The 26,595-nt window shown below is 50.7% G+C and overlaps 1 protein-coding gene across 3 annotated transcripts in view; it reads right to left on the bottom strand.

The window, feature by feature from the left end:
• The window catches only part of SMAD3 (SMAD family member 3), a 117,772-nt gene extending 91,710 nt beyond the window's left edge, over positions 1-26,062 (bottom strand). For 2 of the 3 annotated variants that reach the window (XR_003969403.1, XM_030317865.1), the window contains exon 1: positions 25,708-26,062. Coding sequence is in view for 1 of the 3 variants with exons in the window: in XM_030317865.1 (XP_030173725.1) it covers positions 25,708-25,913 (206 nt within the window). In the remaining 2 variants the exon portion in view is untranslated. Of the gene's footprint in view, positions 1-7,302; positions 7,842-25,707 lie in introns of those variants that run through there. The other variant, XM_030317866.1, reaches the window with a different exon arrangement.
• Between the last annotated feature and the right edge of the window lie 533 nt (positions 26,063-26,595).

Raw genomic sequence — 26,595 nt, forward strand, 5'->3', positions numbered from 1 at the left:
TCTGAGCCTTAGCTTCCTTCGCCATTAAATGAGGAAGGCACCAAAACCCGCCTGTGGGGTCGTGGCTGGTCCCCCTGCTGGTCCAAGAGGCTTCTCTTGGGTGCTACCAGAGGCAGGAAGCTGGACAGGTCTGGCTGCCTTAGCTTCTTCCAGGTAACCAGCCTCCCAACCAGCTCCAACTGGCTTGTCTATTCCACCCACACACAGTACTTGTGGACCCAATGGATCACCGTACATCAGCAGGAGCTCTCACCCTGTTCCTCTTCCCCTTCTTAGCAGTAGCAATTCCATGGATGGCTTTGAGGCAGAGTGGGCCTCTGACTCCTCACGGGTCCACTCACATCCTTCTGCTTAAGCTATCGGAGTTTGGTCATTCTCATGAGACTCCCCACTTGGTAGGGTTATGGGAGGAGTACAAGAAAAAGATATGAGGAAGACCCCGGGTCTCATGCCTGCCTACAGGTCACTACAGGGCGATGGGGTGCCCAGATGCCTGCTCTCACTGACAAACTCAGATTTAGCACTTCCGGCATCAGGACTAGAAGGGGAGGAGACCCTGGAGGCTCTCCATGTGTAGGGCCCGCTAAGGTTCAAGGCAGACTTCATGTCCGTTGGCCCACCTGGTCTACACCATGGTCATCCAGAGAGACAAGGTAGAGGTTTTACAGATAAGAAAGGTTAAGTGATCTGCCCAGGAACACACAGCCAGCACAGAAAGCCAGGGGTCCTGGTCTGTGGTCTTCCCAATCCACCCAGTGGCTAGACAAGAGTGACAAGAAGTGGTAAGCACAGGGTTAGATTAGAACACATAAAAATGGGGTGGGGGAGGGAAGCTTGACTCCAAACATGCAAGTCTCAGTCTAAGATGCCTACAGACTTAAAGCTTGCTCATCAGCTTCCTGAGGGCTTATCACGGACTTTCAGACCACACACCTCAAGTACTGGTACCAGGGCCAATTTTCTACGGTGCAGAAGCTGGAGGCTATTGCCACACTTCCTCCTGCAAAGCTCCAGAAGACCCAACCTATAGGGAACATCATGCCCGTTATTTCACTTAATTCTCACACCACTACTATGGTTTGATATTTTTAGCTGTTGAACAAAAGAGGAAAGAGCCACAAGGAGGTTAAGGGCAAGGGTGAGGCTTGACCCCAGAAGTACACAGCTCTGGAGTCTTGTGCCTTTTCTGCTACACCACATTGCTCTGGATAAAGAGATCCGACCACCAGCACCCTCAGCATCCTGTCCCCACTTTCAACGAGGTGTGGTACCACCTGTGACAGTGGTTCTCAAGCTAATAATGGGCATCAGCATCCCCCTGAGGGCTTTTAAAGCACAGATTTCTGGGCCCACCCACAGAGTTTCTGATTCAGGAGGTCTGGGGTGGGGCCCGAGATTGCATTTCCAGCAAGCTGCCTGGTGATGCGGATACTGGTCGGGGCCCACAGTTTGAGAACTGCTGATCTATCATGATTTTAAACACTCACTCAACAGCCGGGGAATGGGTAGGCTAACAATGGTACATCCACTTGAGTTAACATGCATAATCATGAAGACCATGTGAAAACATGGGAAAAGGCTTCTGACCGTATTAAATTAGAAGAGGCAGCTTGTACCCAGGGCTGGTCTGGATCCTGTCCGCCCTTTGATCCATTTCTCATCCTCTGGTATTCTTTTTCTTTTTTTTTTTAATTTTTTTTTTCAACGTTTATTTATTTTTGGGACAGAGAGAGACAGAACATGAACGGGGGAGGGGCAGAGAGAGAGGGAGACACAGAATCGGAAACAGGCTCCAGGCTCCGAGCCATCAGCCCAGAGCCTGACGCGGGGCTCGAACTCCCGGATCGCGAGATCGTGACCTGGCTGAAGTCGGACGCTTAACCGACTGCGCCACCCAGGCGCCCCATCCTCTGGTATTCTGCTCCATATCCTCCAGGGCTGACCCCTGAAGTTCCAGGCCCCACATCAGGGGCACTGGTTAGGGTCTGGACAACAGCAGGAACTCGGGAGACTGGAGGACGGGAGAGGCCAGGACATTTCTCCCCTCTCCCCTCATCTGGGGCAGGCACTTCTAGAGGCGGCTGCATCTGCTCTAGGTAAGCCACCAGTGACCCTGACCCTGGGCTTTGAGAACACTACCTTTTCCCTTTGTCCCTCCAGCCTACAGGTGGCAGTGGCTTCCTGCCACTAGGCTCTGGGTCATCTCCCCTTCCCATGTTTGGCTTCTCGGCTCCTTTCTCGCCTATGTAACCAAGGCCCCACATTAAATTCCCTGTGGTAAATACTGGATGGAATTCTGCTTTCCTGGTTTGACGGACTGATACATTCTGATGACAGCCACCTACAAACACTTCTACAAATGGACAATTCGAGAAAATATGAAAAAATGAAGAATGTGAAAGGGTTTTTTTCCCCCCAAAAATATTAGCAGAGTGTTGGTCATTTATTATTAATATATAAAGCTGATACCAAGCATATAATTTAAGAGAAAACCAGGTGAGTCTCAAGGAGGAAAAAGTGGGGAGCTATGCATCCATGACAAACAAATCTAAGGAAACCAATCCCTGTACTTTCATGTATAAAAACACCTTAATTTGGAGAAACCACAGCCACAGCCACGATGAAAGCAGCAGTTCCTCCCTGAAAGTGCTGGTGTTTATCTGGAGGTAAATAATTGACTCGCTGGTTGAAGAGGTCACATACCGTAGCACCACGACACTGATCACCAGCCTCTGTGGCAAGACAGGTCCCTGGGTAACACCTCAAAACACATTCAGTCCTTGTCACCGTGGGGGCAGCTCCCATCCCAGGTCAGGCTCTGGCCTGGAACCCACTGGGAAGTCCCTTCAGAGGAGATGGGGGGCCCCTACTGAGACCAATAGGGGAACAGGACTAATAAAGGAGGAGGCTCAAAACAGTAAGGGGATTCTGCTCCGCCACATCCACCTAGAAGCATGGCAGCAATGTGTGTGTGCACCCGGGGTACTTGGGAGGTGATGGGGGATCTTATTTTTACACCACGTTGGGGTTTTTTTGCTCCCAAGAGGGAGAGGAAAATCAAAAGCAATAGACCCCATGAAACCAGATGGCAACAATACAAGAAACCATGCTGGATTCCTGCACCGGAACGAACAGTCTCCCTCACTGAGCCCAAGACTGAACACTGCAGCAGAAACTCAAACGCTCAAGTGGGGAAAGAGGGTCTTGGCCTTGGATGAAGCACAGTTTCTTGGTCTGTTTACAATATTTTAGCCTAACAACACTGCACAAAATGGACCAGAGGCTTACCAGTATAATGAGCTACTTCCAACCCCAAGCCAAAGAGGATTTAAAGCCCCAGAGAACTGGGGTGGGGAATGCAGTTGAGAGGAGCATCGAGGGCTTTAAAGAAACCTAAGTCTACTCCAAAGCCCTGAGCGGAGCATCTCAGAGTCTCAACCGTGCTTCCCATCCTGCACACGTGGAAAACTGGGATTCAGTGGACAATGGCTCACATCAGACAAGTATAAGAAAGTGCCCCCATCTCTCACCCATGCTCCTCTCCCCCAAGAAGGTGACCTCAGAGGCCTCGCACGTTCTTTCACGGGTGTTAACAGACTTTACCTTAGAAGACAACTAACTTACTCAGGGAGATGGCTACTCGTCAGGGTGTAAACTATTAAGGAAAACCACCCCCCAGATTCATGCAAAACACAAGAGAGCAAACAAATAAAACACCTGGGTCTGGGATCACGAAATCTGGTCCTAGCTGTGGCTTTGTCACTAATGGACTCCGATCCTGGGCCAGTCATCACACCATTCAGGGCCTCAGTTCCCCCATCTGTCAATGAGGACCTGTCAAGTCACTTCTGACCAGGGGAGTAACTGTCATATGACCCATAGTATAGCAGAGATGAAGTTTTTGGGTTTTTTTTTTAAATATTTGTTTATATATAGAGAGAGAGAGAATATCCCAAACAGGCCCTATGCTGTCAGCACAAAGCCCGATGCGGGGCTCCATCTCACGAACCGGAAGATCATGACCTGAAATCAAGAGTCAGACACTTAACCGACTGAGCCACCCAGATGCCCCAGGTACACAAGCTTCTGAAGGACATGTAGAGTATCCCCAAGTTGAGGTTCGAAGTGTTGAAGTGACTGTCCTAAAAACCCACAGCTACGAAGTAGAAGAGTTGGGATTTTCAACCCATCGGTCAGACTCCAGAGCCCGTGATCTTCCTGCCACCCCAGGAGAGGCGCCATGATTCAAACTGCCATATTAATGGACATGCCTTGTCAAAGTTCACCTCCTGGAACAGGAATGCCCTGCCCTTGGCAGGGTGAACCCCGATTCCACCTGCGTCCACGCGGCCTGTCACCACTCCTTCAGGGGCCCTTCACTTGACCTGGGTGTGCCTCTTCCTCACACACGGGTCTAGGCTCCCACGCAGGGCAGGGCATATGCGGGCAGGCCCTCTGAGAGAGGATAACTCTCAGGAACCAGAACCCTGCACGGCTTCTGAGGCATGAAAAGCAAAACCCAGTGCCTCCAATCTCTAGTTACATACCACCCACTCGACTCTCGCTTCCCCCTCCATGGCATTCAGCCGGTGCCAACCACTTACCACACCAGGGCCGCTTGCTGGCTGGTGCCCCGGGCCGAGTCACTTAGCACCTCCAGGTCTCCATTTGCTCATCTACACCAGCATTGACTTTCTAGGACTGTCACAGAGGTGAAACGAAATCATGTGCGTGAACATGCCTTGCACACTGTAACGTAGTGTACATAGGACAGGTCGTGGTGGTGGTTTCCCCTTCCTAGGGGCAGCAGCTGGAAAAGAATCCATTATCTCGTGCGGGATCTACTGAGAACACATACATGTACCTTTATCGTTGAGGCAACAGAGTGCAAAGAGCTACTCTGCAAAGACTAGAGGAATAGCCTCAGTCCCCGCTCGTCCACTAACCAAGAAATTGTCCCTGGTCACCTACAAAATAGGGATAAGGCTGCCTGCCCTGTCTCCACCCCAGGCTGCTTCCAGAAGGAACAATGGGAAGTTGCCCGGCAAGCTATAGAAGTATGCTGTCATCCCACCATAAGGTTGACAATGAGGAATGTCATAGGCAGAAGAAAACTTGGCTAGTTTTCCTGCTATTCAAAACCACCAAGAAGCTCCGAGGGAAAAGAAAATGGCAAAAGGATTATTTATTGGGGGGGGGGGGGGAGGACAACCCAGCAAGCAATGATCATCCAGAAGAGAGCTGAGAGGAGGGGAGGGGGCAAGGTCAGATTGTTGGGGCAGCTCTCATCCCTCCGGGATCTTCTAGTGGCCTGGCTTCTTCACAACTACAACCCAGGGGGTGCCTGGGTGGCCTGGCCAGCTAAGCATCTGACTTCCGCTCACGATCTCAAGGTTCACGAGTTGGAGCCCCACATCGGGGTCTGTGCTGGCAGCTCAGAGCCTGGAGCCTGCTTCAGATTCTGGGTCTCCCTCTCTCTTGGCCCCTCCCCCACTTGCACTCTGTCTCTCAAAAATAAAACATTTAAAAAAAAAAACAAAACTACAGGCGAAAGCAGCCACCTCCCCCACAGCCAAGAAAAAAAAAAAAAAGCCCACTTTGCACAAGAAAATTGTTGGGTGCACTCACATCCAGCACTGCTCGCTTTAGGTCAAATGCTTTATTTGGGGTCTCCTGGGAACTGTGCAGGTCAGGTGCTGAGGGTCCCCAGGGAAGGGCCCTCCCTTCTCGGTTCCCTGGGCTCTCTTCATCCAGAGCAAGGTGGTGCTGACAAAGGCCTGAGGTCAGCCCTGGCCACGCCACCTGCTCGCAGGTGCAGACTGTCACAGAAGCTGCTTCCCTCCTCACCCCAGAGCCGCTGCTCCCTCCGTTGGGGGGGGAGAGGGGGGGAGAACTTCTGAAATGGTCTTCCCAGCAGCACCGAACAGAAAGTGGTACGAAAAGGCAGCAAAACACCACCATGTCTCCTCGACCGCTTCTGCTACCACACAGCCGTGGCCAGCCGTGCTGTTTTTTTTTTTTGGGGGGGGGGGGTTCTCCTCTGCTTTTCCTGCCCCCCTTCCTCTCTTCCCTGTTCTTCCTCAGCCGACAACAACGCTGCGCCCCACCAAATCTCCCGGGAGAGGTGGTTTCCACTCCGCAGCCGCTGAACCTCGTGTGTGTCCAGCCAAGGGTTAGTTCCAGGCTTGGGGCTCTGCAAGCTTCTCATTTCCAGAGCAGAGGCATCCCCATGGGCAAATGGGGGAACAGAGGGAAAAAAACAACCAACCCCAGCCCAGAAGTACACACAGATGATTCTTCCTGCAATAAAGGTGGTAATGGGGGAATAAATGCATAAATGTATATCCCCACCCCCTCCCAGGCTCAAGGTTTCTATTTTTATTCCAGATGAGCTCGAGTAATCACATCTGAGCTGCCAGTCAGCTGGTAAGAGTGACTCTAAGAACTCTGACCTAAACCATGGCTTCCAAAGGGCCTGGCCCGTCCTGCCTGTTTCAGGCTGCCCTCACGGCCAAACAATTTCAAAGCACAGAGACCATAAACACAAAATTAAAAGGTGAAGTAACGAGGGAGGGAGATGTTTACTGGAAACTTAAATTCTGCTGCCCAGAAAATATAGGTCTTTTTTTAAACACACACACACACACACACACACACACAAACACACACATATATAATGCCTCCGCCACCCACCTTAAGAAATATGTACTTTGCTCTATATATAACTTTCTTATCTGCCCCCGATTACACTCAGCTCGTGACCGTGAAAGCCTGGAATAATTACCCACAGAGAAATAACAGCCTTGGCCACGGCCAGGGCTTAACAAAGCCAGTCCTGCATTTACTGACAATCACACAATTCGCTCACAGGACAAACTTGAGTTTCCTGATGCACAAATAATCATTCCCATCCACGCCCGAAATGCAGCCACCACTGAGAGGGTGCCAGGGGGCTGCTGGAACCAAGAACAATCCTATTACACGGTTATTTCTGGGCCCAGCAGAAAAGACTTTCCAACTGAAACTACGCCAAAAATTCAGGTGGGTACGTGGAAACTAAGGGAAAACGTACTCCTGAAAGCAATGTCGATGAGGGCAAGAACATAGAGTCATTCCTGCTAGCAATGGGGTGCCCACCAAGGCGCCCCCCCCCCCCCCCGCAAACCATCGACACCATGTTGGAAGGAGGACATCGCCCAATAGTGGGGTATCTCCCTTTCACTAGCTCAGACCCACATTCTTTGATGCATCCGTCCCACCCCACCCTCCATTGCCTCTCCCTCGGCACCCCCAGGTACTCACCACGTGCCCACAGCAGAGAAGGCCCTCACTACCACACCTCATACTTATGTATCAAGCCCCCAGTGAGAGTGTATGCTCTTTGGAGACAGGGGCCGTATTTCCCATTTCTCTGGATGTCTTGCTCAGCTCCCTAAGTATTTGTTGACTGATGCCTTCCTCACTCATCTCAAAAACACCAACCTACGTCTGGCATGTGTGTCTACACCTGCATCTCAAACCTTGTCATTGTAAAAGCTCCTGGAACAGCCCCCCCGCCCTTGGTCTGTGAAACTCTTTGGAGTTGATCACAACTGACAAGTTCTCCTTTCTCCTGCAGCTAATTTTACAGCAACTGAAGCATTCAGCCTCGCCTTCCTTTAACCACCACCTGAAAGAGATTCGAATCAGCTGTCCTTCCCCATTTTGGCCTCTTCATTAAAAAATAACCTGGACAACTGTGCCCCATCAGATTTCATAGCCGTAGGGATGGATTCCCTGCAGGAAACCACCACCAGCTGGGCACAAACGGGGGAGGTTTTAAACGCTACAGCTGAGGAAGTAGCAGACGCTTTCAACCACGGGCAGGGCCACGTTCACCAAAGCACAGGAAGAGCATAGATGCTTCCATAGCCCCTGCAGTCCGCCAAGGCATTGGAAGGATCTGACATAAAGATACGCCAGCGATGGCTGAGGCTTCTGACTCGGTTTCTCAAAAAAAAAAAAAAAAAAAAAAGGTGTGGGTGTGGGTAATGGCCTGTTTAATCCATTCCTGCTCCACACCTACCCTGGCTCAACCCCCCACTTAGTACTCGGAGTTTCCTGAGCAGAAATAACCAACTACAGATGGTTCCACTGCTTGAGAGAGGGGGAGAAACCACTGACCCAGAGATAGGAGAGAACTGGAGCTCTAAACCTCAGGGCAGGGGGCAGCTGTGATCGCCAAACCAACATGCTTTTAGAATCTAGAACTTTTCTGAGCGCCCGCACTTTTTATTTATTTTTAAGCAGCCACTGTCACTCCCCACCCCCACCCCACCCCACCCCAGAACAGATGCCAGTGCCACTGAACCATAGCTTTACATAAGATCCAGGGCTTCATTCTCCATCCTGGCTAAATAGCGCAATTGCCAGGAGAGCTTTAAAATACAGATTCCCAGGCCCCACCTGCAGACAGGCTGAATTCCTCGGTCTGAGGTGTGGTCTGGACACCAGAATTTTTCTAAAGAGCCAAGACTGAGAACCTTCCATGGCGAGCCTGACAACCGAATGTGAATCGTTATGAAGCAGGAGTCCCAGCCACCACAGCTCACCTTGCACCTCAAAGCGCTTTCCGTTCTGTTTTCTGGGGGCCCCAACCCCTAGCCCCCACAGTGATTGTACAGTGATCCCGAAACTATCTGAATGAGTAACAGAGCCAGTCATTTCTTTGAATGCAAGCTCAAGAACTAGAATTTTTACAGTGGAAGAAACTTTAAAATCCTGGTAAGCCAACGCCTTTGGTCTGTAAAGGAGGAAACCAGGGGCCCGGGGTAGTAAAGTGACTCACCCAAAGTCACAAAGCTGGTTCACCAGGCTAGGACTCAGGCCTTCTGCCTCTCGTTCCCTCTCCTGACAGCACGTCAAAGGAATGGTCGTTGCCAACTTATCGTATGCTTTCAGACACCATTCTCCAATTAACCTCTGGAAGGTTCCAAGCCTCAGTGGCCTTAAAACAGCTTAAAGACAAAATGATGCTTCTCTTTACAGCTTCCTGAGTGTGCCGGTCAAACTGTAATCCTCAAAGAATATACTTGCTGGCTGAGGTTCATGGAAAAAGCCATTAGCAAAGAGAATCTACCCCAGTTTTGAAAGGGCACTCTGTTGAGCTATAGGCCTGAGAGACCGAAAGCCAGGGGCAGATTCTGGTTTCTTGTGGACAAGAGAGAGTTGATTGTCGGTTTAAAATCTCTAACCAACCTGTGAACACGTTTCCCTTCCTTCCTGTATTTTTATGGCACCAGGACTGGAATGCAGCCGGTGCCTTAGAAGCGCAGGAAGCGTGTGCTTCGGGCTAAATAAGAATTCCTCTTTGCCTGCAGATTGATTTCCCCTGGCGGGGGAACAAGGGCTAGATTCTCATCAGGTGGGCCTCATTCCACCACAAGCCTGGAAGCTTCAGGAAGGCAGAGGATGTATGGCTGTCCAAACCAACAATGCATTCACAACTCCTGGGCCATGATGTCTGGTCCACCACCAAGTAAAGATGCTCAGTAAATGCCTGGGTGGGGGGAGGGGGGGGTTAAACAACGCCTATGATTGAATTAAATAAGGTCATTAAGGAATGAGCCACCTCTGAAGGTAGAGCATCAGATGAAAAGTTAGACGTGTCCCCTAGGAAAACATGTGCATCAAGACAACAGCAAAAGGCAAGAAGCCAAGGGGGAGAGGACAGAGAGGTGTCATGAAATATTACAGCTGATTTTGAGCCCCGGGATTCTCTCAAAGCTTGTCACGTTGTAGCTGCAAAGGCCCCAGAGAAGCCAAGCTGACCTTCCTGAATTCATAAAGCCAACCTCTGCCAGGCAGTGGCCGGGGACCCACCGCCTCACCGAAGAAACGGGACACCGCGACGGCATTTCCTCCGCGTGCGCAATTGACTGTTTACTCGAGGATTGAACACTTCATTGAACCTGTGGCTTCAATAAGAAGGAAGATGTAAACCAACGTAGGTTGGTGGGAGGAGGACGGAAAGGAAAGGCACAAGGTCAATTCCAGGTGTTGCTGGGACGTTCAGGTACTGATGTCCAGAGAGCAGCTGGAGGGGAGGGTCTCCGGCTGTGGCAGATACACAGAGCTGGGGGTCACCCCCACAGTGAAACCCAGGGAGAGGAGAAGTTTGCACTGCAGTTGTGATCCAGCCCCACTGGGGAGCATGAGGCCCACTTATGTGGTTGGATTTTCTCATTACTGACGTGAAGGCCGATAGGCAAAAAAAAAAAAATAAATAAATAAATAAAAACACGGTGGCCAAAAGATGACATTCAAAAGGATTCTTGGATCAAAGTCCCTTTGTGAGTACTGTTATTTTACCCTCCTCCTAACGGTAACCACTTCCCACATGAGCCCCAGTAAGGCAACCGTGCAGCCCACAAAAGAGATAGAAATATGACCACACTTCCCTCTTATAAACAGGCGATGGTAAACATCTGAGACCACTGGTCCACAGCCGTGGTTAAACAAAGGGTTGGGGGCACCCCTGGGATGGCAGGCGGGCCCTCGGCCTCCCCACATGCTGACTCTCCCTCTGTGAGTGGGGAGCTCGGGCCATTAACTTCAGAACCAGAGCTGATCAAACAGAACCAGAAGCCTCACGCTGGGACAGCTTAGTTGGGTTTCACACCCAGGCTCACCTGGCCACTACTCCTGGAAACTCAGGACTTTTCAAGGCAAGTAGCTGCAGTAGCTGCTTTGCTATGCTCAAAGGTGCCTCTGTGGGGGACCGAGTGAAGAGGGAAGGAGGACAATGTCACGTGTTTACCGAAGGGTGCAACACCCCCAGCCACCACCTCCTGGATCAGCAGTGGCGATGGCTTCTCTCTCTTTTTTTTTTTTTTTTTTTAACAATAAAAGCAAAAACTGCAACTCTCTCAACCAAGCAAGAAAAACAGGCAAACCTCAAGCAAACATCTTTAATTAGCTTTTAGATGCTCCCCCAGGGTCCCAAGTTCTCCCAGCGTCTAGATCAATAGGAAAATGAAGCACGAGGCCTTGGGACAGGCTGTGTTTTTTGTTTTTGTTTTGTTTTGTTTTGTTTTGTCTTTTCTGAATTGGAATGAAAGCATATTTGCAGACCTGAAGTCAGTTATTAGCTCACTGTGGCAGGAAGACTCCAGGGTATTCTATCTCTGCAGAAAGTTCCATCAGAAAACGACAAAAAAAAATTACGTAAATCAGCCAGCACTTTGTTTTTAACCACTAAACATCTATAGAGTTCTCATTTCTTCATCTATATGCTTTCAGAGAAAGTTTCTAGGAGATTCAAAGCCAGTGAGACTCACAACGACACTAAGCGTGCCATTAAATGGCACATGGTTTTGTAGGTAGAATACCACAAGAACCCGTAGAAGATTTCCCCTGGGGGCATGAGGCTCTCAGCTCTCTGCCCTTCCCCCACTCCAGACTCAAGGGCAAGTTTCTACCTTCATTTTGTCAACAGGAAAACAAGACTGGAGGGGTGGAGACAGAAATCTGAACTGCTTAAAGAGACCTGGCTTGGGTCACAAGATGTCATCCTCAGGCATAGACTTCAAAAGCCTCGAGGGTCTCCCCTGTGAATCACCCATCCATTTATCTCCCTGAACCCCAATTTCACACCTCTTCCAAAGCTGCCATGTTGGCCAACTGCCAACAATCCACCCACTAGAGGCTCCAAACACAGTTACATAATTGTTTCTGGGTCTTGTCTTGACTATAAACTCCGTGGGGGCAGCTGGTCTCTGAATGGTTTACCACCACAACTCCCGAATTAGCAAGACATTAGGTAAGTGCTCAGGAATCTACTCAGAGAAGAAGGTAAACAGTAATCAAGTATTGATTGAAATTTACCAAGTGCCTAGCAGGCACTAAGTATAGTAATGTGTCAAAGAAATAGCCTGGATCCTTGACCTCAAGAGGCTTATCGCAATCCATTATCGCTGCCCTGACTGCACGAGACACAACATTGGCCAATGAGATTCCAGGAGGCTCTTCCTGGATAAAGAGACCCCACCCCCACGCCCCCACCAAGGAGAAGCAGCCCTTTCTGTCCCCCGGATGTATAAAGAGGGTAACGCCTGCAGCAGCTGTGGCCATCGCTGGACCAACGAGGAGTCAAGCTTGAAGGCAAAACCCCTCAGGCTGAAGCTGGCAGAGCAGGAAGACGGAAGGCTCCCAAGTCCTTGCTGATGCCCGAAACCTCCCTGCCTCCAAACACAGTAGAGGAGATAATAAACCTCCACACCGTTGAAGGTGTTAGTTGGGTTTTAGGTTACCTGCAGCCAAAAGTATCCTCACGCAGTGAGTCTGGCCCCGATACAGAATATAGGATGGACCACAGAGGGAAAGGCCAGCGGGCTCAGGGCACTACCAGGCAGGAGAGGGCTGCATGATCAGGACTGCTGGAACTCAGCAAGAGATTCCAGCCTTACCCGTGACATGGCCTGGTCATCTCCATGGAGCCCAGGGCCCAGTTCCCACGATGTCTCTCTGAAGAACTGGAACATAAATAATTAATACTCCCTGCCCATACTCACCCACACACATGCCTCCTTGTGTCTGTGGGGTAGAGAAAGGGGGCGGGGGGGAATGAGAATGCATCTTGTTCTATTTATAAGACACGGCGTGGCCACAAAGGATGACGACCAGAGCTCCATAGTATCAGCTCAAGTTCTCCAAAGCAAGTGCTGCCAAGTTTGGCTTGAATTTACACTTCCCTTTTCTCAGCCTGTGACCGGTCCACTTTTGTCACTCCAGCTGCTCTCCTTGGAGCTCATCAGACAGGGCCTCCCCTACGACAGCCGCTTGGTTGGAGAGCACAGAAGACTCAAGTCCCTCTCCAGACTTCCAACAAGTTATTCAGGGCAAGAGAAGATCGCAGGAACGAATCCTGAGAACATAAAGCGGCAGTGAGACGGCTCCTAGCCCTTCCGTGTTCTCTACAGAATTCCACTGGCAGAGGGGTTATTTGGGGCCACGTGCTCCACAGAGGCCCTGGCACATTCCATGCATTGACCACAATCAGAGAGAAAGAAAAGGCATGCTTGCTGTTATTTTTAATTCCTTCCTCAATGCCTTCCAAAATTCTTCAGCAGAGGGTTTATCCACTAAACTTGTACCAACAACCAGCCAGTGGTATCCTCCGGGACTCTAAAACGGAACAGGGGAGCAGGAAAGGTCAGCTCACAGGAGGAGTCTCTTGCTCCTGGCCATGAAATGTCATCTGGGTTGCGCTGGGCCTGAGAGCATCTCCTGGGTTTTGCAGGGACACAGCCTGGAGAGGATGCAGACATTCTAGAGCCGGGTGAATGCCTCACCATCTCCTCGCAGCCACCCCCGCTCTGACCTCTAACCTCTATTCCTGTTGCTGGAGAGTAGCCGTCCGCACAGCCAAACATTCCCTAACTCCTGCTCCAGTTCAGAAAGCTCTAGCGCTAACTTCACTGTGTTAGATTATTTCTGAGGCCTCATCCGGCTTTCGGATATCATGTTGCCAACTTGCTGCCTGATCTCAGGCAAAGTCACTTCACCTGGACCAGGAGCAAACAGCTCAGTCCCTGACCCTTTAGCAGTAACATACGAGCCGGCTGATCTAATCCTCCCGTTACCTAGTCAGGTATCATTAGCCACTGGCACGGAGGCAGGGTGACTTAGGGTTACTATTTGCCCAGGTTTGGCTGGACATTCCAGGCTTATGCTCACCTTCTGGCCATAATTAATAATAGCACTGCTCCTTTTCACTCTTAGAAGTGTCCTGGTCGGTTCAATGAATTAGAGCATCACCATAGGTTCTAGAAGGGCTAGAGACTCCAAGGCAAGTCCAGAGATGAGTCCATCTCTCATCATGGGACCTGGAGCAAATTACTTACACAATTTCACTGACCTTCTTATGAGGCTGAAAACGGTAAGAATGGTATAGCCTCTTCTGGGGAGCCTTGGGGCAGGCAACCAGGGTCAGGAACCAGAGATGGAGTTCAGATTCCTGTTCAGCCGCTGACCCCTCAAAGCCTCAGGCTCCTCCTCTGTGAACATGAGTAACTCATCCTTCTAAGAGTAGTACAGATGGGTAACAAAAACCAACTAGTCAATCAGTGGCCCACGCTAGCGTCTGGTATACAGTCAGCACTCACTTCATGCTGTCTCACCCCCAGGTGAGAGGGCTCAGGTGACCGGCCACAGGTCAACAAAGCTGACAAGCTGGCACAGCGAGCCTAAGATTCTGGTACCAGGCCCCAGAGCATGCGCGCCCTGAGTTCATATTCCTATTGAATTTTGAGCATCGTGTATAATTTTTCTCTAATGCCTTTGTGAAAATCTGGGTGTAAACTCAGAAGCCTTAATCCATCTCTGTCAGAAAGGGTTTTTAGCAACACTACAGAGCTGTGCTTCATAAAGAAATAGCAGGTGACACTGTAATATTTTCCAGTCTGCAAAGTGCTTTGAATGCATAGCTCATCCAAATGTTTATTTATTTATTAAGAGAGAGAGAGAGAGAGAGAGAGTACATGAGCAGGGGAAGGGGCAGAGAGAGAGAGGGAGAGAGAAAATCCCAAACAGGCTCCACACTCAGTGCGGAGCCCGACGCAGGGTTCCATCTCATGACTGCGAGATCATGACCTGAGCCAAAAATCAAGAGTCAGACGCTTAACCGACTGAGCCACCCAGGAGTCCTAAATGCATAGCTCATCTAACCAAATAAGTTCAATAATCCTACTAAGGGAGGTATTATTTTTCCCATTTTACAGATGAGGAAAGAAGGATCAAAGAAGCTAGGTGACCTGTCCACGTCACTGAAGCAGCAGGTGGGGAGCAGGGATTTGAATGTGGATCTCCTGAACATAAATCCAGAGCTCTCCCCTGCCGCTGACCTCCGTCAGAAGCAGGTCTCTAGCAGTGTTCTCAAAAACGGCCCATGAACCACAGTTCAAAACTTTATCTTCTGAAAATCTGTAAGCTTAAACAGACAACAGCAGCAACAAAAAGCCCACTCTAACCAGATAAGGGAAGTTGTACCCAATCTCTAAATGGCCATGATATCTGCTTGCTCCGGGTGCTAAAAGAAATGAACAACACTGACTTAAATAAACTATGTTGCTCTCTTGTTAAGGAACAGAATCTGTTTTTAATACACTCAGGACATTCTGTAAGTCTGCAGGACAGAACTGAGGCATTCTTGCCGACTGCAGTGCGGTCGGGGAGTGGAAGGCTTGCTGGCCTAGATGCTCATCAATGAAGAAATTAAAAACACTGTCCGGAGACATTCCACCTAAGGCCGTGCGCCAGGCACAGGGTAGGCCAAGGGGGAGGCCGAGATCTGGTCTCGAGGCCTTCGCTTGGAGAGACCAGGCATCACTCCACTCACTTTCCCAAGGAATCCATGGCAAGAGGCGGGCATGACTCACCAGCTAATTACCTGAACACTTGGGCTCCCAGAGCCCTCCTGGCTGTACAACTAGTCTTCTCTCCTGACGGTGAACAAAACACTATTCTCACCCTGGTCCAGACATAGCCTAAAGCTGTCCACATGGTGGTGTAAGGGATTATGACTCTGACCTGGATAACTCAGGCAGAAAACCTGCTGTTACTGGCCATGGGGGTGGGGGAGGAAATGGAGCCCGAACCCCACAGTGGCTTTGGCCACGCCATGCCCCTACTTGAAAATCCCCGAGGCGCTCAAAGAGCAATGTCCAAATGCCTCGCCTGGCCTACCAAAGCCTTCCCTGGTTCCTCTCCGGCCACTCCTTCCTCCATGCCCTGGCCACCCCGGAATGTTCTGCCTGACCCAGACACCTCCATGCCCTGGCCACTCCGGAATGTCCTGCCGGCCCCAGACACCAGGTCCTTGCATGCTCCGTCTGGCCGGTGCTCCAGGCAGCCTTCGCCCCACGCCCATGCTCTGTCCATCCATAAGGCCCCGCCGGAGCACCACCTCCTCTGTGAAGCCTGCTGCCTTCCCTAGGAAGAGAGCTGCTCCTCCTCAGGGCTCCCAAATCAACACTTGTTTGACGTTTACTAGAGTGTCTGTCCCCTGAGCCCGCCACAACTGTGGTCGCCGTGACCCTTTTTTGCCTCTGTGCGGTTCAGAGGCACCTGACCTCTACATCTCTATATCCCCTGAGGCCCCACACAAAGTCAGTGCCCAGTAAGCATACCCAACAACAAATGCATTAGCAGGTGTCAAACTCTAGCTCCACTTCTAAGACGGGCAGCTGCAACACGTTATCACCTTCTCCCTGATCTGTAATTTGTTCTGATCCAGGTTCAAGGTGAGGGAAATCAATCCCTGTGAAAGTCTCCACAGTCTTGTCCATACAGCGGTGCACCTAGGCGGGGCCTCCATCGTGGCTTGACAATAGAGAGGGGGTGGCTAGAAACAAGCTAGCTCCACCCCTGGTAGGTCCCAAGCAGAGGACATGTGAAGGCCCACATGCCGTATGTCACGTTCAAGAGATGGAAATCAGTGCAACTGATGAATGGAATATATTCTATCTTCCTTACCTTGACAAACACTTTAACACAAGGTGGAAGGCCAGGTGGGCATTTAGAGCTCTCTGGACTCCTGGTTTCACATTGGGATGCAGACATTCAGGGAGAACTGGGCCCAAGTGCCAGCCCCCTTGCCCCCCACCTGGTGCCATCACACACTCAGAGGGGCTCGATGCACACCCATACAGACACCCACGAGCGTGAATTCCATCCGGCCTGTCTATCCCCCTGCCCTGCCTTGTCAGCCCTCAGGCCCATGCGGGCACACACGTCCATGGAAGATGCAGTATACCCTTTCCTGGGCAGATGGACCTGGAAGAGGCCCACACAGAACCTGAAAGCAGTCTCGAGACCCTGGGGCAGGGAACTGAAGGTCGGGACTCATGGCTCAGCCTGGAAGGAGGAGGTGCAAGCTCTAGATGGGCCATCCCTTGGCCCTGGGGCTCTGCCCCATGAGAAGAAGTACACCCAGAAGGAGGGTCAAAGCCCAGCCGTGCAGGCACGAGTCCTCCTGTGCCTATCCAAGGGCGGTCCAGGGTGCCACCACCCACACCCCCGTTGTTTCAGAGCCACGAGTTTCTGGTGCCGACCATCCTTACTTGACGGCCACGCTGACTGGTGAGGTGGCGCTTCCAACCGGAACTGCTTCCCAACCGGGGCTCAGAAAAACACCAGCAACAATAAACACCACGCACTTCCACGCACTTACGGGCAGGCTATCGGTGACAAGGGCATGAGTCACGGCACTTCTTCTTCAGGAGCTTACCCATCCCCCGCCCCAGGAGCACTGATTCATCAAAGTTTGTTTTCAATACTATTATTTTTAGTCAGCCAAACAATTTTTTTAAATGACAATAAAGAAGGGGAGGGGGGAGGTCCCCTGCTGGAACTGATTGACGCCATCAGTCAAACAGCCCCCTCAAAAGGGAACAAGGAGTGTTTGCTGAGCACCTACTATGTGCTGGGAGCTGCAAATATTGGCCAAGGGCTTGGTCTCTCTTATCTCATTTGGGTGGATTTATGGCAGTCCCAACCCCATTTTACAGATAAGGAAATGGGTTCAATAGACTGAGGCAGATGTTCCCAAGGCTGCCGCAAAGTTACCAACTGGCATACTCCAATCCAAGTTTGTCAGACTCCGGTGCCCTTTGCTCTTTCTTCGTTACCATGCTTTTCCTGTCCACCCACACCCTCCCCCCTGCTCCTCAGGTAATATTTTAAGAAGCTGCTTGGTTAGAGATAAACGGTTACACACAAAACTTAAACGGATAGCAGAGCAGGCTAACTCACCCTGCCCTCCCAGGCACACAGAGAAATAAGGCTCCCCTTGAGTCTGAATCCAGTAAGGGGAAGAGAGACTTTACAACGGGAAAGATTTGAAGTGAAAGGAAAAACCCAATTTCCATCATCCGTGCCTGCTTTCAGCCACTTGCAACTACTCAAAAAGTCCTTTCTGGATCCATTACTCCACATTTGGGCTTAGCCCAGAGGTGATTTTTTAAGGAAAAAATGCCTTTTGGCATTTTTGAGCTGTGACAGCGTAAAAACAGACCTTTAAAAAACACACACCCAAAAAGCATCACTATTTTCAAGAGTCCAGTCTAAAGGAAAAAGAAAAAAAAAAATGGTGGCACCTTAGCGCTACAACTTGGCTTAGCAGTTGGTGATGCAATACTTACTTAGCAGCAGAAGCAACCAGATTTATAACTCTGTAGGTTTCAAAGGTAAACCCTTACACAGTGGTTCTTAAAGCGGTACTCCAGTCCCAAACTCCCAGCAAAGCATTAGAGGAGAAACTTGCCCCCTGTAAGCCCGGAGAGCCACGTGACACAGAAGAAGTACTGTTTCAGGAGAAACTCCCTTTTCATCTCTTAGCTGGGGGGTTAAACTCGTAACCTCCACGCTGCCAAACAAAAGGCACGAGCTTTCGAAATCCAGTATGGTCTTTCTTTATATAGATGCTTGAAAATAAATAAAGGAAGCTTCCTGGGTAAGCTCTGACATATGAGCAAACATTTTCCACAGGTATCCTTTATAATGCCTACCTCTTACATTTAACCATTTTTAGGCGTCTGTGGTCATTAGTTTAAGTAAACTTCCTGCTCCGAGAAGAGCCAAAAATAGCAACAAAAGAAGAAAAATTGCTCGTGGCATCTCAAGACACACAGCCTTCACATCTTTCTCGTAGAATTCAGCTATTTTTACATTCCTTTGTAGTTAAATTTCACTGATTTAGACGCACAGGGTAAGGGAGAGGCAGGGAGGAGAGAAGGGTAACATAACTAAAATTAAAGACTGGATTACAGTTTTATTACCTTCATTTATGTAAATTAATTGGCACTAGATTGATGGGGCCTTAGGACATTAATAATTAAGAAAGACCTATGATATATCGTTCAACTGAATGCATGCAAATGGGAGCTTCTAAAATGCTTGCATTTTAGAGTTAGAAAGGCCCTCCAGTAAGGTTTAGCTCCCCTGTTTTCCAACAGAGAACATCTGAGGCCCAGAGATGTTAAGCGATTTGCCTCAGGTCACACAGCTAATCAGAAACAGAGCTAAGTCTAGAAGCCTACCCAGGTCTGCTGACTCCTGCGTCCAAAATGACCCCAAAAACCTTGTTTATAATAAATTTTCTTTGACAGCATTCATGGGGAGAAAAAGCCTGCTCAACAAACTTTAGCCTAGTCCAGAATTAGCCGAACTTCTTAATTAATAGGCTTCTATGGTGTTTTCATTTTCAACTGAGTCTCTCTGTCAAAACATTCTGCAGTAGTATGCACTGTGGCAGGCTGCTGTTTACAGCAGAGGCCTCAGATAATCAACAGCAGAGAGTGTGACTTGTGCTACAGATTTGTTATTTCTAAAATAGTTAATTAAATCAAAACAAAGAATAATGTTACACGCGCATGCACGCACACACACACACACACGTACACACACACACACGCAAATTGCCCTTGTCGAGACTCAATAAACTGTAAAGTTTGAGGGATTTGGCTCTCTGGCATCAAGAAAACAGTATTTTACAAATTTAACTCCTGGGAACACTTAACAGCATTACTACAACTCCGGAGAACCCATGTTGGCAGCCAGTGGACTACAAGACGTAAGAGGGCAGGTGTGGGGTCTGTCTCATTCACGATTTCCTCCCGGCCTTCTAGCACAGGATCTGGCCCCAGGTAGGCACAAGGAAGGAGAGCACAAAAATGAACCGGACAAGTCCTCTGGGGATCTGTGCTCTAAAACTTGGCATAGAGTAAAATTAGAAACCAAATTTCTGTAGGGTGGCGTTAACACGGCAATTTCCAACTGTTTCCAGGAACCACCGTGCCTGAAAGTGGAGAGACTGAAGGCTCCAAGGCCAGGAACCTCTCAGCGGTTACTAGATGATTCCCCACCCTCCTTGGGGAGGAGCTAGGACCATCTAACACCTCAGCAACCATTCCTGTCTGTAGAAGGTGGTAAACCACCCCAGTCCCAGGCTGCCTTCGGGAGCAACCTTTCTGGGCACTCGTCTTCCCAGCCAACTAACACGAGCAGATGTGGATTTGGGGAAGGGGGCGGAGTTGATACATGTTTTTAACAGGTCAATTCACCAAAGGAGACAAGGACAAAAGTTAATTAGGACGAATCGTGAGCCTTGTTGATTGCGAGAGCTGCATCCACGTTACACAATTTAACAGCACATATAGGAAGCTGGGGGAGAAGTGGATAAAGAAGGTGGGAGAACAAGGTAGTGGAAATAAAGTCTGATTTCAACTTTTAAAACCAGCGCTGCTTGGTCCTATTTATTTCATAGAGAAGCTCACACAAAACAATGGCTGTATTGTGCATTCAATGGCATTAAAATCCCCTAATAAATTAACAAGTGAAAATTAATGGTCGCTCAGTCCATTAAATCATGTTAATTTTATTTCCATTAAAATAATACAGCAATTACAAGTTTACATTACTAAACCAATATTTATTTTTCAAAAACTCATTTTAATTGGGTTCCTGATGTGATAAGCTTGAGCCACATTCTGTCATTTTCACCAGCTTCTGGCATTGCTCATTAGAACGAAATGACTACTGTATTTGCGGACTTTTTTCCATCATTAAAATTGTCATTTGAAACTTGATGTCCTTGCAAAGACTTTTAAAAATATGTTATTCAAAGCTCTTACGTCCACGCAGAAACTCGGGCGTATAGGATTTATTTCAGCAAGTGTTAACCAGAGACAGAGAACGCTAGGTTCTCCAAAATTCTGAAATTCCAAGTATCCACAATCACCTCCAATTTTTATTGACACTGTTATGTTCTAAGCTAGTATGTCTAAAGTCACTCACTGTTCGCACCGAGGAAACCTGAATTTCAGGTTTGCAATACTAAATGATGTTTTACTTCAAAGGGAGAAAGCTGAACACTGGAATAAATGCTGCACAAAGGTCCCTGGCCCTTCGGTGCATGCTACGAGGTACCATATTTACAACAGGACTCCGTTTAATAAAAGGCAGGAGATAAAGATGTCCTGATCCTTGCAGGCAGGTATCACCATGTACCTGATCACGCTGTCGTTCAGAAACTTCCTTTGGATAATAACTCCTGCCCTCGTTTTGCTTTTCCACCTTACAGGGAGCCCTCCCTCCTCTCCCCCACCTCCTCCCACAGAATTAACAGTCTGTCCCCATGTCTCTGGGCGCTTTGTACATCCCCAGGCTGCAGTCCATTTCCTGTATCTTTGGCCAAGTCTATCTTCCAGTCTAGACAGGGAGCTCCTTGAGAACCGGTGCCCTGCCTTGCTCAGTGTAGAAGGTATTTAATAAATGAGTGAATAATTTAGTAATGAACGAACGATAGACACAGAAGGCTAAAACATAATACTTATATCTGTCAAACTCTCTGGTTTACAAAACATCCCTGCAGGCCTTATATCATCCTGATTTTACAGGTGTAGATGTGAAGGATCTGAGACATTAAAGTGAACTCCTAAATCCGTCCAGATATTACAATGGCAAGGTCCAGGACTTGAATTTTGTGCTCTTTCTGGCGAAAACAGATGGCTGCCATTATTGTGTTTTCTGACAGTGACTTCTAACAATATTTAAAAGACATATTATAGTCCCCACCTCCTCCCTGAAATCACTCCATACTAGAACTCGGTTTTTCTTCTGATCGGTGGGAATAAAAATGAGATAGTGGTTAGACATGCAAATAATGCCTTATGAATGTCTCCCTTACTGAAGTAGAAGCTGCTTACAGGCAGGGGCCGTCTCAAATTTATCTCTGCATCCTCTCCCATTGCCTGCAATATCGACACAGACCTGGGAGGGGGCCAGTCATTATCAATGAATCCACAAAATCCAACCCTGTAACATTTGATTAGGAACTCGGAGCCAGGGACTGTCAGTAACATGAATTGGCCCAAACATTTAACTCCTGGGTGCAAGCAGCAAGTTCCAAGATTCCAAACGTCAAGGCAACATCAAGTGGCTCCTGGGTTCAGCCGGAGCTCTGAGCCAACCCCCAGAGTCAGCTACGCACGGTCTGTGGGCCCCTCTTCTTCCCGGCCCCTGTATGTCATTCCCTTAATCAAGGTTAACGAGAGAAAGGAGAGTCGATGGACCACCTCCCTGGCAGCCAGAAGTGGGCTTGCTTCCAACAGGCGATACCAGAATGGTGCTCTGAGCAGCAGCGAGAGGGGTGGGTGGACAGGAGACCAAGAAGCCACTCCTGCAGCCTTGGTAAAGGTCTGTCCCCAGACGTCTGAGAAAGGAACCTTAAAGATGACTATCTTTTTCCTCTCTCCCTAGGGTGAGAGTAGCCTGGTAAAGTCCAGGTGGCTAACAGGAGGAGGCCATGTTAGAAGAACGGATTCACAGAGAAAGGGGAGACGGGTATGTGTCAGACCTGGTGTTGGGTTCAATTCCCCCATTTTCCTCTGGACATTGACACAAGAAAGTGCTTTGACATAAGAAAGCCTAAATTCCTTTCCAAACGAACCTGACTTTAAGCTTGGTCCAGCTCCCAGCAACTGGACCAAGGCACAGATCCCATCGGTGAGAGCAGTCATTCTTAAGTGTGCCTGGCTCCTTATTACTGACATAACAGGCACACACCTTCTCTACTTTTCGGTGGTAAATGCGAGGACTCCACTCTTATCATCTGCCAGGAAGACGCCTACTGCTCTACTCAGAGACTCAAGCAGGTGACAAGTAAGATGCTGTTATACAACTTGTCTAAGTTCTGCCCATCCTGCCAGACCTCAGAGTATCCCGATAGCCTCTCTGCTGATGTATCTAAATCAAGCTCTTACCACTTCCTTGGCACTGGTCTCTTTTACACGCCTGGTATCAGTAAGCCTGTATCGCTCCAGCTCTCCTGACCGCTGAGACAGGTTAGAGCTGGCGTAGTAACATAAGCAAGCATGCCGTCTGGAAGATCCTAGGATACAGCTGTAATTGCCAAAGGTTGCTGTTGCTGATTGTGATTATACATTAGCCAAAACACTCTCGTCAAATCTCCTTAGACTGAGGTCTTCTGAAACCCCAGGGTAGCTTTAGGCGCCCACTGCCCAACACCCCCCCCCCCACACACACACACACATACACATCATGGGATAACGAGGTTAAACATTTCCCTTGGCCAACTTTTCAAAGCCCTAGTTATGAAAGGTAGCACAGAGAGCGCGGACAATTCGACAAACACCACCACACTCTCTGGGGCTGAGCAGACGTGCTGATATCACTGACGTGGAGGCCAGCTAGCCACCTCCCCCCAAGACGTGGCCTTTAGTTTTCTGCCCACGACCAAAACAGTGGCAGCTGTTGCCAAGGGAGACAAGGTGACCCAGAGGCGTGGGCACAGAATCCAGGGATGAAAATCCATTTTGTCTGGGTCCGCCCAACCAACTGGGTTTCCCTGAGAAGAGACTAAAAACAAAATCTACCTTCGTATAGGCCCTTGCCAAGGCAGGTAGAAGATGCCCGGTTCCTAAGAGAGTCAGGAGAAGGCCAGGGGCAAGTTAGCTTGAACTCTCAGAAACATCCAGAGCTTTCCTATGCCTCAGGCGGTGGAGGACTTTGGAAGAGGAAAAGGCAGGCCATAGCTATGCCTCCCCAGAGGGTGAACCAGGGGAAGCAAGGGCTCTCCTCCAACCAGTCGCCAGTCATTAGCAACTTTACCAACAAAGATCCACAGCCGCCCCCACCCCAACCTAACAGTGCTCTGGCATTCAGCAAAGAATGTATTCAGAACCTTCAAAGTACAGAGCAGCTCCTGATGGGAAAAGGAGCACATTCGATCTGAGTCCCAAGTCCACTGGGCCAAATCTCTTCCCCTCCCTCCTCCAAAGTTTTCTCAACTTTAAAAAGGAGATAAACCTGAAGTCTGACGGCCCTTGCTATTTTCCAGGAGTTTCTTTCTTTCTTGATCTCATTAAAACCATGTGAAAGTGCTTTGTAAACTGTAAAATACTTCACGCGGCTGCTCATTTTATAACTGATGCCTTTTTTTTTTCCTTCTGCTTCAAGGCATAAAGCACTTGTCCTCAATGCACCCAGACAGGTATGGTGGCAGGTTTTGCATTCACCCCTCCCGGGGGGGTGGGGGGGTGGGGGGGGAGGAGAAGTACACTCATTCACCCCCCCCCCCTCACACACACACCAGAAGGAATAAAGCAGAATTAGGAACCAGAGCTGGGACCAAAACCCAAGGCCCACGACCCCATCCCGTCACACCACCTCCTCTGAAGTGGATTCTGGCTCCCGATCACACACCCAGAACGCACTTCCCAGACAACACACCGCCTTCCCTCCCCCTGTATTGACTGGATCCACCCAGTTAAAAAAATATATATTACTTTTTAAGCCAGCACTCCCACCATATGTGGTATTTATTTCCAGAGGAGGCCCGTTCTGGGCTCCTGTGGACAGATGTGGCTTTGTGCCTGCCTCACACGGCTGGCAGGCCTTGTACAGCTGCCCCAAGCAGGTGGCCAAGGATGCAGTCCACTCGTGGCCCAGGAGGAAGGACAACGATCTCTGTGGGGCTCAAGCCCTGGGGACCCTCTACTCATTCCTCTGCAGCCTGGGACCCCCAAGGACATCCCGCCCCCACGAACGCACACTCTCTTGGTGCAGAATCAGACTTTAAAGGGAGCCTAGAGGGACAGACAGGAGGCTCAGGTGACCCCCGCTCCCCCCCCCCCACACACACCCCCACACCCCCCGCCACACACCCGAATTCCCAGCCGGGGGCGACTAAGCTAAGAGAGGGCCCTGGGGAGTGGAGAGAAGTCACTGACCCCTTCTATCAGCCATCTGTGAGCTCTCGCCTGACCTAGCTAGCGCGCTGCGGAGGAGAAAGGAGGTCCGGCCAGATGGCAAAGCGCTTGGGGAAGGAGGGCTCTGCAGGAATGCGAGGGCCCATTTGAGGAGGCCCACTTTGGGGTGCGTTTCGTTATCTGATCAGCTCGAAGCTCCCTCTCTCCTACATCAACCCGCAATCTCGGGCTGAAAGCAGGGCAAATAATCCTTTGGAGGAGGGGGAGGAGAGACGACCCTAACCTCTGCCACTTGTCTCTCATTTGAAAGCCCTGCGCGGCAACGAAAGTGCGTGTGTGCAGAGGGGGGCGGGAGACTGGCACAACCGAGTCTAAAAATACTCGATAAAAATGCTAATCCCGAAGGCAAAGAGAGAACGAAGAAGGAATCTGTCAATCACGAGGCTCCCGCTCCTCACCCACAGCCCCAGCTGTACGGACTGCATTCCTGTTGCGGAGGAAAGAAGTGGGGGGACAGGACTGAAGAAAAGAAAGGGAGAGACACCACCACCTCCACGAGCGCGGGCCGCGGGGGCGGGAGGCGGCGGCGGAGGAGGGGCTCCGGCCCGCGGAGCTGAACAAAGCGGGCCTCAACTTCTAGCCCGAAGCTCCCGGGAGTGGGGGGCGGCCAATTCCAGCAGCAACCCCCTTTCCGGGAGGTGAAAAGCGACTGGAAGTGAGAGTGCCCCGCGGAAGCCCCACGCTCTGAATTTTTGCAAATCCACAGAAGGTTTTGTTTGGGGTCCCCTCCAGCCTCTTCCGGACCGCGATCCCCACTGCCCCCCCCCTTACACACACCCACATACACGCACACACACACCCTCCCGCTCCAACCCCACCCGGCCCTGCCGCGTCAGGGGGCTGGGCGGGCGCGCCCCCCGGGTCGCTGGGGCCCCCCCACCTGGGGATGGTGATGCACTTGGTGTTGACGTTCTGCGTGGTGATGGCCTTCTCCAGTTCGTCCAGCTGCCCGGTCTTCTTGAGCTTCTTGACCAAACTCTTGACCGCCTTCTCGCACCACTTCTCCTCCTGCCCGTTCTGCTCGCCCTTCTTCCAGCCCAGCAGGCGCTTCACGATCGGGGGGGTGAAGGGCAGGATGGACGACATGGCTGGGGAGGGCGCGCGGGCGGCGAGGGGCGCCCCCGGCGGGGCTGGGCGCGGCGGGACTCCGGAGGCGCAGAGGGGAGCTCGGCCGCCCAAACTTCGCCTCAACTCTCGGCGAACTTGCCCGCGCTCCGGGCCGGGCCGCGGCGCTGCAGCCAGCGGGGCTCGGCGCGCGGCCCTGGGCCCCGAGCGGCTCCCGCGGCGGGAAGAAGGGCGGCGGGGAGGGCGGGCGGACGACTGCGGCGCCGGGTCGGGAAGGCCCCGAACGCGGGGCGGAGGCGGCGGCCGCGAGACTCGGAGTGGCAGAAGAAAGTTTGGGTTTCCGCACGGGGTAGCTGTTTGGGTGCCGCCTCCAGGAAGGAAAGTCCAACCCCCAGCCAAACTTTGCTCGCCTCGCTCGCTTTGATGCGCAGATCCCTCCGCCTCGGCAGCCTCGCCTCCCCGCTCCCCTCCTCCTTCCCGGCTCGCTCGCTCGCTCGCTCGCTGGGCCGGCCCGGGGCGTGCGCCGCGCTCCCGCTCCCGCTCCCGCCCGCTCCCAGTCTGTGTTTCATGCAAATCCGCGTGCAGCCTCCTTTCCAAGCGCTGTCACCGCCCCCTCGCCGCCGCCGGGGCTCCCCGCCTCCTCCCCCGCGCCCCGCCGCCTCCTCCCCCGGGCGCCTTGCCCACCCCCAGCCTCCGGGAGGGC

Source organism: Lynx canadensis, chromosome B3 (genome assembly GCF_007474595.2).
Source record: "Lynx canadensis isolate LIC74 chromosome B3, mLynCan4.pri.v2, whole genome shotgun sequence".
NCBI lineage: Eukaryota > Metazoa > Chordata > Mammalia > Carnivora > Felidae > Lynx > Lynx canadensis.